Source organism: Lissotriton vulgaris, chromosome 12 (genome assembly GCF_964263255.1).
Source record: "Lissotriton vulgaris chromosome 12, aLisVul1.2, whole genome shotgun sequence".
Taxonomy (NCBI): domain Eukaryota; kingdom Metazoa; phylum Chordata; class Amphibia; order Caudata; family Salamandridae; genus Lissotriton; species Lissotriton vulgaris.
In genome coordinates, this window is record NC_141700.1 from 557684868 (window position 1) to 557698532 (window position 13665).

Here is a 13665-nt window from a genome sequence, read left to right on the forward strand (position 1 = left end):
CGAGGTTAGCATTCCGCCCTTCTAGAGGGACACGACATGTACGTAACTGTGAACCCCGGTTAAAGTTAACGAGAGCCTCAGCTCCACAAAATGGATGCTGCCACCACAGACACGAGTCTGACCTCCTGCTGCTGGGAGTCCTTCCAGCGAGGAGCGCTTGGACAAAGGGTTTCCTGTCAAGGGCGGTGTTCGCACCGTCCCAGACAGGGTTTGTGTATTCTGGGTAGGTAGGGCTTTTGCGAGAAGGTGACTGCGGAGTGGCACCCCGGTGCTCACTACGCATCTGCCGGTCAGAACCAGTTCCAGGGGCGCCAGCCCTGGCCTGGGGAAAGTCCGGCAGGGGAGAGGGGTGTAACTACCCCCCTTCCTGGTCCCACCCTTAGGGCAGGACCTAGTCATGTACCCACCCCTTTCTTTAGGATAAAGACCGGAGCGGGGACCCTTCCAAATTAGATCATCTTTGAATCAAGAATACTTTCTACGAAAGGACTTCGAGACTCTTCTCAAGATTTCTCCCTTGTGACTAAGGAGTAGTCACCCTGCATCCGCAGGCACCATCTAAGAACTCTGCGGTTTGCTGCAAGTCCTTCCTCAAGGATCCGACGGCCCAACTCGACGAGAACCGGCTTCCCTGGCACCTCTGACCTCTACCCACGTCATCAGCTCAGCTGTGATCTGTGGGTGCGACGAGACCTCGAGGGACCGGCCATCATCAAAACCTGCACGCTTTCTTAACCAGCACGACCATCGAAGCAATTCTCTGGTGAGTGCTCTGGGGTCCGAGAAGCCCCGACCCTGAGCAGCTCCAGCACCGAAGTGCAGTCTCCCAGCATCTCCACGATCTGAGTGGGGCCCTTCTGCTCGCTGCTCAGCACGTTGTCTGGTCACTAGCCGCTGGCTTGTGCCCTTCCTTGACGACATCCGACAACCAACACTGCTGGTCTGGTTGCTCCAGACCGGCCCTTGCTCCCTTTTTCGAGAGGAGCACCCCGGACCCTCCTGGTCCATTCAAGACGCCATCTTAGGCCCACCACGTGGCCCTGAGATCTGCCAAATTGTTGCCCCAATCCTGGGCCCAGCGACGCCGACAGCATCAACCTTCGTGGGACAGCTCGCACCTCCATCCTGGTCGCCGACAACGCCTCCTGGTCCGTGAGACTGCAGAGCCTAGCGTCGCCCACTCACCTGGTCGAGGTGACGGCCAACCGGTGCCCTCCTGGTACCCTCTGACTACTGGCTAGTAGTACGAACTTGGTCCCCTCTGCTTTCAGGTATCATCGATCTCTGATCCAGGCTTGGATCTCTACGAACTATTCATCACTGGTCGCCGGCCAGCAACTCCTTTTCTTCCGGCTCCTGGCTCGTCAGCGAAGACCCCCGACGCCTGTAAGACTTGTGCAGCCGCAGCCCTCGTGGCTAGGTAACTTCGGCATTTCGGTGCCTGCATAGCCTCTTTACTCTAGGGTCCCGAGTCCCTCGCTTCCGACTTGCCTTATCGGGTCCGCCCGAGACCACTAAACTTTCCGTGCCCTCGGGCACTTGTTTTTAATTGTGCACTTGAAGTATTTTCCTAAGAGATTTGGTTTGTGCTTAGTACCCTGTCCTCATAAAGAGTACAGGGCTGTTGTGATTCTTAATAAATATACTGTTTATTTTCATAACACTTGTGTGGTGTCCTTTCACTTGGTGTTCAAGGGGTATGTGATGGTATTACAGCTGGCTTAACGCGCCCTCTAGAGTTTAGCCCGAAGACTGCTCGTATCCACGCTACTAGGATAGCTGGTCTAAGGTTGACTTACAACCAATCACCAGAAGGGTCGTTTGGAACGATACATAGTGGTCGCTAGAATAGCGAACGCTGCATATCGGGCCAACTTCTCACAGATCCTACATGTCACGGAAGCCAATCTCGTGGACCCGGCAGCCCTCCTGTCCTTAGACGTCAGAATGGTTTTTGATAGTGTGGAATGGTGTTACCTTTTAGCAGTTCTACACCGCCTACAGTTTGGCCAAATTTAATAATTGGGTGAAGCTGCTGTATGAACAACCATTGGCCAGGGTGCGGATCTATTGGGCGGTGTCCCGGGTATTCCATCTAGAGAAAGGAACGAGACAGGGGTCCCCTTGTCCCTGGTATTATTTGCCTTGGCCCTAGAGCACCTGGCAGCAGTGGTACGGTAAGACCCCCTGATATGGGGCATAACGGTGGGAGAAGAATGGAATGAACGCATCTCCTTGTATGCAGACAATGTTTTACTGAAGCTAAGTAGGCCGAGGCAATTCATCAACGGAATACCACAGATTTTACGTATCTTTGGGGACTATTCGGAATATTGTATAAACTGGGATAAATCCCTGCTGTTCCCATTGGTGGGCGGTGCTCCCAGTCTGACATCTAGGTGTGAGGTTCCTATAGAGACGAAGGCATTCAATATCTAGGAGTCTACATTACAAGGGAACCCTAGGAGTTTGATGAGTGGAATTTAGCGACCTAACTAGACCGATTCTTAAGGGATGCCCAAAGCTGGCGGTCGGAGCCACTTACATTAATAACCCTATTAAATTTCCCCAGATTTTTTTCAAGAGGCTGAATTGCGAATCCTGCTGTGGAGCAGGGGAGCATCACGCATAGCACTGCCAAACTGCAGAGGGGTGTTTATGAGGGGAACTGGCGGTTCCTGATATCAAGATATATGACTGGGCCTCCCAACTGGTCATGGTGAACGGTTGGGTTTTCGGAGATAGGGCAGAGCAGGCATATAGAGTAGACAGATCAGTTATCGGCTATCTCCCCCTACTGTATGACAAAAAAGCTGAGAGGAGTCTCCTGGCAAACACACGGACAGAAGTAAGATCATGGCGGGCAGCAACTAAATATCTGGTCTAGGAAGGTAGGCTAATAACAATGGCCCTGCTCTGGGATAGCAATCAGCTTAGCAAGGTGGGTGGGCTGCGTAATTCTGGGAAATGGGAGCTGCTTGGCCTGGAAAAATTGGGCGATGTTTGGAGAGGGCAGGCATACATCACATTTGCCACCGTTCAACAGGAGTATGATATACGGAAAGTAGAGTGGAGGAGATACCTGCAACTGGGTCACGCTCTTCGGGGCCATATCTGTGAGGGGGGAGAACTAGAAGAAGTGTCCCCCTTAGATCGCGGAGTTCGGAAGCATCAGCTAACCAGAACCCCCGTTAGAACGCTCGAGCACCATTAGACAAAGTGGCAAATATCTTCAGCCTGTGCAGCTGACAGCGCTACTAGATCAAGATTGACTACAAAGAAAGTGACTCAAAAGCTTGTACCTCTTCGGCGGTTTGCCTTGGGAAAACAATACTTTACAAATATTTCGGATATCTAAGAACCAGTTTTCTGTAATAAGGATCCCAAAGATTCGCCTCTATCTTCAATCAACCAGACTCACTATAACCAACATGTGATTTGGTGGATAGAAAGCAAGCCATGTGGCAGGAGTAAATAAGAATATCTGACACTGGACAAATGATATTAAATGTGTCATCATAAGAAGAAAAAGTGTTGATACGTCAACCTGCCCTTTGTTGTGTTATATCACTTTTTTTTATTTATTTGCAATATACGAATGACGGTCACCTGACGAAGGCCTCAGGCCGAAACGCGCGTAGTCCCACTCAACCGCATTGCCTTCATCAATTATACCAACAACTGAATATTTCGTATATCACTGGGTTAATGTGTATATGTATTTGTGTTTATGTAAATTTTTCTGTTCTCACTTATTAATTCTATACACCTTTAATTGTAAATAATTAACTGTTTGCCTATGTTTTTGATATCTTGTATTACACATCAAGGTTCTTTTTAAATGTGAACAATGTATCAAAAAAGTGAATGAATTTTGCATAAAGGATATAAATAACAAACAAAATATACTAAAAACAAGATATAAATAAATTAAAGAATTTTTGTATAAATTTTCGTTTCAGCACACACTTATTTGATTGTTCTAGAGGGTCTATTATTCTGTTTTGGATTTTGATTCAGGGAGTATTTACGCCCTTAGAGTTTAGCTACACTGTCTTTTTCTACATAGTGTCCCCCTTAGAGTACAGACTGTTAACTGACCCATTAGAAGAAAAAGAGATATCATTAATATATAGGAAAGTAGTGAATAACACCCCAGATACACTGGGACCACTGGGAGCAGCATAGGAAGGTGACCTGGGCCCTCTTAATGGGTTGAGGCCCTACAGGGCTAAAGAGAGGTGGCAATACCTTCCGCCCGACATAGCTAACATTTATGTGTCTAACTTCGAAGATCGTTTCATCTATGATATTAACAACCCTTTCGCAGCCCATCTTAGATGTTGGCTGCGTTACATAGACGATATCTTTTTCATTTGGCATGGCAGTTCTACAGAACTCACCGAATTTCATGATTGGATCAATTCCAAAAATACCAATCTACAATTCACGTTGGTCTCTAACAACCTCAGCATGGACTTTTTAGACATTTCTATTAAAGTTAATGAGGACAAAACCTTATACACCACTTTATTCACCAAACCAACCGCTAAAAACACTATTTTAAAAACACTCTTTTAAAATACTGTTTGGCCAATTTCTACGCTTGCGTAGAAATTGTACCAGGCGAGTGGATTATTTCAGAGTAGCTCAAACACTTAAATTGAAACTGCTCTCGCGTGGCTACCCTAATAGGTTACTTAAACGCTCACTCAAGCGGGCATGGTACAACAATCGTGACTTACTTTTACAAGTTAAAGAAAAAACTACGGAACCCAAACTGGTGTGCGTTACAACTTTTGGCACATCAAGTAACTCAATCAAAAAATTGATCTAAAAAAACTGGTCCCTCCTTTCGGATCTACCAGAATTGGTTGACAAACCGATGTTTGCCTTTAAAAGAGGCAGAAACCTGAGAGACAGGCTAGTCCATGCCTATAAAAACAAGGAAATTGTCTTAGTGGACAACATGAGACAACTTAGTCCATTAAAAGGACACTACAAATGTAATCATCGTGCAGCCTGTACCACCACGGCTAACATCAAACAATTCAATCTAAACAACAAAAGCTTTTTGCTAAAGAATTTTTCTAACTGTAACACAACTAATGTTGTGTACTGCATAGAATGTCCCTGTGGACTTAAATATTTTGGCAAGACCACACAGCCAATCAAAAAAAGAATTCTGCAGCATCAATCCAGAATTCGTTGTCACACTGAAAATGCCCCATTAGTTGACCATTATTCTGCTAAAAAACACAGTGAAAATGATCTTCACTGGTATGTGGTAGAGGTTGTCAAGCCTACAATCAGACAACCCCATGTTGACCATCTATTAACCTTAAAAGAACAACGCTGGATCTGTTTGGCAGATTCAGTGAAATTTGGTCTTAATTCTTGTACAGAATGGAATGCTCTGGCCTGCCTCAGCTAAATTAAATGGTTAGGTGTACATGTCTCGTCTAAAACATCAATATATAGTCATTCGACATAATTCTTTAGGCACTTGAATTGTGTAAACAAGGAGGACAGATGAAGTCACCTATATTTTCAAGAGAAAGAGTAATGATTGTTTGCACATTGTGATATAATTGCTATTGGTTAATTTGTCACTCTGAATTCTCCACCAATACCTTCCAATATTTCCCAATACTTACACTTTTCTTACAACGAGTCGTATAATTTCTGACTTTTTAGACAATTAGTAACAATTAATTTGTCCAAATCCAAGTACCCTATTGCCATTTGTTGGTTATTCTATATAACTTCTATACAATCACTATTGATGAATCTGTTACTTTGATGGTTACATTCTGATTTCTCGACTTTTTATTTATACATGATGAGTGATTATCTTTCATTTCAAATAACCACCATCCGTGAACTTATCACTATGAAAAGTTTTATTATCATTTTTCGATCTATTCTAACCGTATTAGCGATTTCGAACAGCATCAGCGATTTCCTCACCCAATATGGCAACCGCCTTTTTCTATTTCCATTAGAGAAACCAAGCTTTCACCGTCTCCAAGCTAATATCGGAGTGCAATCACCGCCGTAAGATGTTTTTTCAATTTATATGCATGGCATCTCACAAAAATGAAAATGAGCCTCTATTCTCTTACAATAAATAGGTATATTTACATTGGTTTGTTAACAGCAACTTCGGGTCAGCACGTGACCGAACACCGGTTTACTTCCGGGTTGTCAGCTTAAAACTTTTCGATTTTGGTTCAGTCGGCGTCTCTGACGAACCAGCAAAGATACATTGTATGCCGTTCGAGCTCGTGTTTCAAGTAAGTAGACACTCCGACTTGCTATTTCCAACTAGGTTCAGGATCCGTGCCTCCGTGAATAACCAGAGTTCCCAAGCGGTTTTAAATAAGTAATCGTCGACTTATTCATTTGATGATTAGCTCCCCTACTCGTATTTGGCAGATGAATGGTGGCTTATCATATGAATCTACTAATTTCAACGTTTTTGTCATTCATGTTTTTGTATAATAGAATAGCAGTTTAGTATTATAAACAAACCATCAGGTTTGTGCGGCTTTCATGACACGAACCGACAATGTTATATTGATTACGCTGTCAGCCATTAGCCATCCTAAGTAATAAGCCTGTTTCTTACAGTATGATACAATGAGTACTTCGAAATGACAGCCTCTCGAGTTATACTTTTCAGTCTTATATATATAATTAAGCAATGCTCCATTACTAGGATTGGACCACACAGCTCAAATGCGTTTGTATCACTAAAGTGAAGCATGTTGCCCAGTAGTCATCTAATACAATATACTAATTCCCCACAGAGCATATGGATATTTCTTCCCACTTGATTTAACAGCTAACTGAAATTAGACCAACAGTTGTGGCCCGAGCTTCTAATATCCAAGGTAGGCATCTGGCTCTCGGAATAGACTTATTCTTAGGTCTTTTCGTCTAACTGAATCTAACAGGAGTTTTACCCCCCCCCCATTTTTTAGATTTCATTTGTGGTTGACACTGCGCCCCACGTTACTTGCCGTTTATGACTCTACTCGGCATTCTGTTGGAAATTCAAGGTGACAAATTGACCATATTAATTACTGCTCTATTGACTGTTTGCTGTACAAATATGACTAGAAGAAAATGTATTGAGACTAGTGTTTCAATTTTTGATTCTCAGCTCTGAATACTAAGTAATGTAATGTTTATGTGAAGTTGTGCTCATGATTAGAAATGTTTTTCTTTTTTTTTTTTTTTTTTATAAAAAGCATCACACAATGGATTTGCTTGTACCCAATCAGAAATTATTGAATGTTTTCCAATACGAAGATCTTTTATTGATGTGTTCACGATTGCTAATTTTTCTTTTTTAACAGACTTCTTCGAAATGTATCATGAGATTAATGCGTTGATACCTATTGAAAAATAATTGAGTTATATTGACTAATGTCATTTTTATAATCACTTCCCAGGGATTACCAGGAAGGGGTAATTTCCTGAGAAGATTCTGATATTAAATATTTTTTAGACACATGGAGTTTATATGTTTATACATGATTTGAGTAATTGATTTAGATATTTTGTTTATAATACCAATTTATTGTTTTATATAGGGAGTTTCTTCAGCATAGAAAAATATCGTCCTGATGATGGTCTATTTGACGACTGCCCTCTAGACCAAAACGTCGACACTCCATCATCTCCTTTAATGCTGTTTTGACACTAACTCACAACCATTTTTATTAATTATTTTAGGTTGCATGTTTTACCAATTGGAGTTGATGTTCTCAGTTATGAACTGTAGAGAAAATATTGTTTACCTCTGTTCATGACTTCTTGCTCTAATTAATTTGTCTGTATCGATCTCCCCAATTCTGTTGCAGTAAAATTTTTTGTCATAATATAATTTTTGCTCTGTGTGTTCTCTCTTCTCCTTCCATTAATATATTTACTTTTTTGAATTAAGATTGTTATTCTGTGGATACTACTGAGTGTGTTACTTTTGTACAACTCATCAAACAAACTTAACTTCTCCTAAATAAGTCCCTTGTAGAGTCATAGGAGTCATGGGCTAGAGGGACCTTTTACCATCTGTTGTGGGAATGCCTGGTGATACAGCAATAACGGTGTGAAATCGGGAGGATTATGGCCGCGGGGGTGTGAAGGAAGGTGGATACCTGACTATGGTTACCCCAGATTTTTTGCCTAGTGTTTAGCTGGTTTTCGACTTAGTTGGCCTGGGATCCTGCTAATCAGGGCCCCAGGCTATCTGTTCTCTCTGTAAAATGGACTCGATGTACCTTAGGTACATCTCCAATTGGACATTGGGTCACCTTATGAGCCCCTGTACAGTGTACTATAGGTACCCAGGCTATAGGTGCATCCAAGGCCTACCAGGGGCTGCAGCATATATTTTGCCACCCCTAGATGGCCATCAAAACTGACACAACTGGCTGATCACTCAGCTGGGGCAAGGTTGTGTAATCACCCCTTGCTTAGATATAGTATTCCTATATTTAACCTTATATCTAGACACATATACACCATAAATTCACTTCCATGGCAGGCCTTAACAATCCTGGAGGTAGAGTGCTTGGTTTTATATGAGATGAGGCTCTAGCATGAGCTGAGACTGTCTGAACCTTTTGAACCATGTCCTTATAGCTGTTCTAGGATATAGCGACGGGAGTAGCATTCCACCCTTCTAGATGGAGAAGACATGTTGTTCTTACTAATCCCGGTTAAAGTTAACCAGAGCCTCAGCATCACAAAATGGATACTGCTGCCACAGACACAAGTCTGTCCTCCTGCTGCTGGGAGTCCTTCCAGCGAGGGAGGCTTGGACAATAGGTTTCCTGTCTTGGGAGGTGCTAGCACCACCCCAGACAGGCTCTAGTGTATTGGGGCAGGGAGGGCTGAATGAAACGAGACACTGCCTGGGGCACACAAGGTGTCCCATGCATAGTCCAGTTCAAACCGGTGCTGGGGCACTCCAGCCCCAGCTCTGGCGCGAAACTGGACAAAGGGAAAGGGGTGTAACCACCCCCTTCCCTGGTCCCACCCATAGAAGGGATCTAGCAGGTAATCCAGCCCCTAGATTTGGTATATAGGTAGAAGTGGAGTCCCAAGACTTTAGATTAATCCTGACTGACACTTGAAACGAAACTCTGGACCTTCGACGTTCTACTTGAAGATAGAAGACTGAAGAATCTCCCTTGTGGTCAAGGAGTGACCACCCTGCACAAGCAGGCACCATCAAGCAATCAACGGTTTGCTTTGTCGTCGCTCCCGCCGGAGTCCGAACACAGAGCCTGACAAGACCCGGACTTCCAGACTTCCTTCAGCCCGATCCACAGCCACAGCAAAGCTGAGACCCATGGAGGCGAAGCGAGACGTGGGACCGGCCATCTTGGAAAGCCAGCGAATTGCTTTCTGTGCAACTTATGAGGCACCCTCGAAGTTGTGCATTGGGGATTGAGAAGCCCCAGCCCCGAGCATCATCTGCACCAAAGATCATCCCTCCACACTCCTCGAGTGCTGCGTGGGGCCCTTTTGCATTTTCCTGCTCGACGCGTCTGTCCTGTCTCTTGCCCATTGGCTAGTGGCCTCTGTGACGACGAAACCTTGAATCTACACTGCTGGTCTGGTTGCTCCAGACTGGCCCTTGCTCCCCTGAAAAGGAGCAGCCCATCAGACCTTGCTGGTCTGATTACGAAGCCATCTTCGATTCCTGCGTGGGTTGCCTTAGCCAAGGCTTGGTGACTCCAATCCGGAAGCCAACACCGCCGACACCAGCGAGAGCCTTCGTGGGACAGTCCGTGCCTGACTCCTGGTCGTTGTCGACGCCTCCTGGTCCACGTGGCTGCAGAGACAAGCTTCACGACATCACCTGATTGCTTCGCGACATCGCCTGGTTCCTTCCTGGTTCCTTCCTGGTCACTGGCTAGTGACCCAGACTCTGTCCCCTCTGCTTTCAGGTACTCTTCATCCTCGAGTCGCCCTTGGATCCAACCGGACACTTCTCTCCTGGTCGCCTGCAGCATCTTTCTTCAAGGCTCCATAGGATTCAGCGACGAAACCCGACACACTTTGCCACCTATGCACCCGCTTCCTGTGGGTGAGGTAACGCGAGTACTCCGGTGCTCCTGTGGGTATTAAACTATCCTAGTGTCTAACTTTCAAGTAGCTTTCTCCTAGTCCATCCGGAAATGACCTAAAAGAACTAGTTTCCAATTCTTTCGTTCCCATTCTAACTCTATTGTAACTTGCGTGTGTGTAAAGACACTGCACACGCCTCCCGTGGGCCTCCTACTTCCTATCCTTTGGTAGTACAGTGTAGCCCCAGCGATTCCCTAGGCCCTAGGCCTAACCTTTGTTCATGACGTGGTTCTTATACCACTATTTTAGTATATGGTTTGACGTGTCTCTAGGGTGCTACTGTATATTGTGCAACTTATTGTATGATAATTAAGTATCTTGTTATGTGCTTGTGCCTCTGATCTCATAAAGAGCTCAGAGGGGTTGTTTAGAAATAAATACATATATATTTTATATATATCCTGTGTGGTGTCCTTTCATTTGGTATTCAAGGGATTACAGATGGTAAAACAGCTGGCTTTACATGCCCTCTGAAGTTTTAGCCGAAGACTGCTTTGTCCATGCTACCTCTAGGATAGCTGGTCTATAAGGTTGACTTTACAACCATCACCATAAGGGTTGTTTGGACTGATACAGGGTGCCCACTAGAATAGTGGACATCACATATCAGGCCAACTTCTCACAGGGTGGAGATCCACGTTGAGGCAAAGGGGTTCCTGTTAATGATCCCAGGGGACAAAGCCTGGCTCAAATATACGAAACTGTGGCTGGCATTGGCCGCGGTGGTGGCAAAGTGTAACATCGCAAGGAGCTGGTGAAGCACCCCTCCCACGGAGAGTGGCGGACTGGAAAACTGATTTGGACTGATGATGCCAAGCGGAGCATATGATATACCTAAGCAGAGGGTGTTTACGGAAATGGGATACCATTTGGGGGAACTGGCAGGTGTACCAAGGATTGTAGAGAGGGATTAGTAAGAATAAGTAGAGACTGTTACAACACTGTGTTGATGACTCGATCAGTGATTGTCAAAATGATTAACTGTACCATTGAAAAAAGAAAAACAAATAATAATAATCAGACCTGGAGAGCACTGGAATGATCGTTTTGACAGGCCAGCTCTTGCTCTACTTCAGATACTTCCATCAAGTGCCGTTCGCTGACCAACCGGGATAGCTCCCCCACCACAGTGACATGCTTCGACACCGTGCCGGACATCTTTTTAAATTGAGGATAATTCTCAACAAAGGCCTGCAAAAACAAATAAGAGAATTATGATTGAGGTTGAAGGAGACAATAGTGGCTAAAACACAAAAACTAATTAGACAATCACCAGCTAAAAGAGTAGTTAAGAAAAATGTTACTGTTAATTTAGAACAGTTTTCAGCTTGCTTTGTTGTGTATTTCCCATGTTGGGTACATAAACCTAGGTCAAAGATATTTGATGTTACCTTGAATAGATGCCTGAAATGGAACAACATGATAGAGATACAGTTGTTTGAAATGCTTTCATTTAGATGCATAAATGCACGCTTAGGCAAGATTTGTGCTTCCCTAAGGGCATCATATACTCATCTGGAACAAATAAACACCTAAACAGTAGACATTGGGTGCCACCCTGTTACACGGAGTGACTCCAGATTAGTGGGTAATGTACTTCATGCGTACTTAGACCAGTAAATTGCTGAACAGGTCACACATATATTATTATACTTACTGGCTTTCGCCAGCAGATATTTATAGTTAGGACCTAGATTCCATAGGAAAAATGTTTGACTTGCCTATATCTTTGGTGCCATTTGACAAATCTTAACAAATTTCCCCCCAAAAATTGAGCCAGTGATTCCCTTTGTGCATGGAAAGTATTGGGGTGCTATGTCAAGCGGGGGCTGAAAAAAAGGGGGAGGGGGTCAAAAAAGTGTGTTTCATGTGTTAATTCCCATTGGGATTTTAGACATGCCTACAGCCCGAACCTGTGAAAGGAATTACACCAAATTTGGCACAAAGCTAGCTCTTGGTCCAGAAAGAGTGCTTTATGTTATTTGGTGTAAATCCGTTCAGTAGTTTTGGACTTATTAAAAGAAATCCAAATTTGTACATCTAGGGAAGCGGACCCTCCGAGGAGCTAAGAAACCCAGTGCTGAAATCTGATTGGCTGCCAACACTTCAACCAGGAAATGTTGGCAGCCATCTTGGGACTCAGCTTCAGCCGAGTTGTAAGAAAAAGTTAGAAAAAAAGTAGAGGGAGCAGGATAGGAATACCCAGCCCTAGGACCCCGCCAGGGTAAAAAAGCATTTTTCGTTCAAATGTTTGCTGCAAAATCCACGTGGCATTTAGGCTCCCCTTGCAGTCCCAAACACTGGGTGCCCTGGGTGGGCTCCAATGCACTCAGGAACAGGAGGCCGTGCCTGGGGCCATATTCACCCCGCGGAGGTGGGCCGCATGTCCCACCCCATACCCTTCCAATAATTGGTCGGGCTCTAGGGGATGCGGTCACTAGGGCCAGATTCAGCTCGCGGGGGCTCATGGCCCCCGTCCCCTTCCAATAATTGGTCAGGCCCTGGGGGATGGGATCTCTGAAGCCAAAATCGGCCCGGAAAGGGGAGCCATGATGACCCTCTTCCCATTGAATTTTGGCTAGGCCCAGGGGATGGGGTCTGCGAGTAGAAACCGCTAGGCCCCTCTCCCCTTTTGAGGGCAGACAAACAAGCAGAAAAATCAAAACAGAGGGCATAAAAATGAGCAGGAAAGGCAAAACTGAGGGCAGAAAAATGAGCAGAAAATGCAGAAGAGGGCAAAACAGAGAGACACACACACATCTACTCACAGACCCACTGAGACACTCACACACCACTCACAGACCCACTCTGACACTTGTGCACTCACTCACTCACAGGCACTGCCTCAACACTCACAAACCCACTCAGGCACTCTGATACCCACTCACGCACCCATTCAGACACCAAGTGAGATACGTATGCAGCTACTCCCAGACGCCCTTACACACACACCCACTGACAGACCCACTGAGACACTTATGTACTCACTCACTCTCAAACATTACAGGTTACAGAGAGGAAATACATTTAAAAAAGCCTTATAAATTCACAGAAAAAAACAAAGGTTACAGGGACATTATAGTTAGGCTCACATTTCACTCATACAAAACCAGTGAAATTCAGCAGTTTAGCTACCTGAGCTAACTATAACTTACGCCCCTCATATATTACATCACCATGATGGTCAGTGAATCAACACCGAGCTGAAAAATGACAATAGCCTTTTATCACTCCAGGCACAATATTAAAGCTTTGGATTGGTGAAATAACATCCAAGCCAACTTACAAATAATAAAAGCAACTCCTGACACGTTTTGCTCTATTTACAGCTTATCAGAGAGCTATAGCTTTGTCCAGACACAAGGGGGGCACCCAGTATAAGTCAAGATAATACACTTTCAGGCTCAGAATGCTGCATACATTATGCAAAAAAAGAAGCAGGGGTCTGAGTAGTTCCCAAGTTTAGGTGAAGAGCAGCTCCTTTATATGAAGCACCCTACAACACCTCCGACACTTCCC

The 13665-nt window shown here is 44.6% G+C and overlaps 1 protein-coding gene across 1 annotated transcript in view; it reads right to left on the bottom strand.

The window, feature by feature from the left end:
- VPS45 (vacuolar protein sorting 45 homolog) overlaps positions 1-13665 on the bottom strand; it is a 322652-nt gene that overhangs the window by 281300 nt on the left and 27687 nt on the right. The window contains exon 10 of the mRNA XM_086945373.1: positions 11170-11337. Within this exon, the coding sequence (XP_086801499.1) occupies positions 11170-11337 (168 nt within the window). The remainder of the gene's footprint in view (positions 1-11169; positions 11338-13665) is intronic.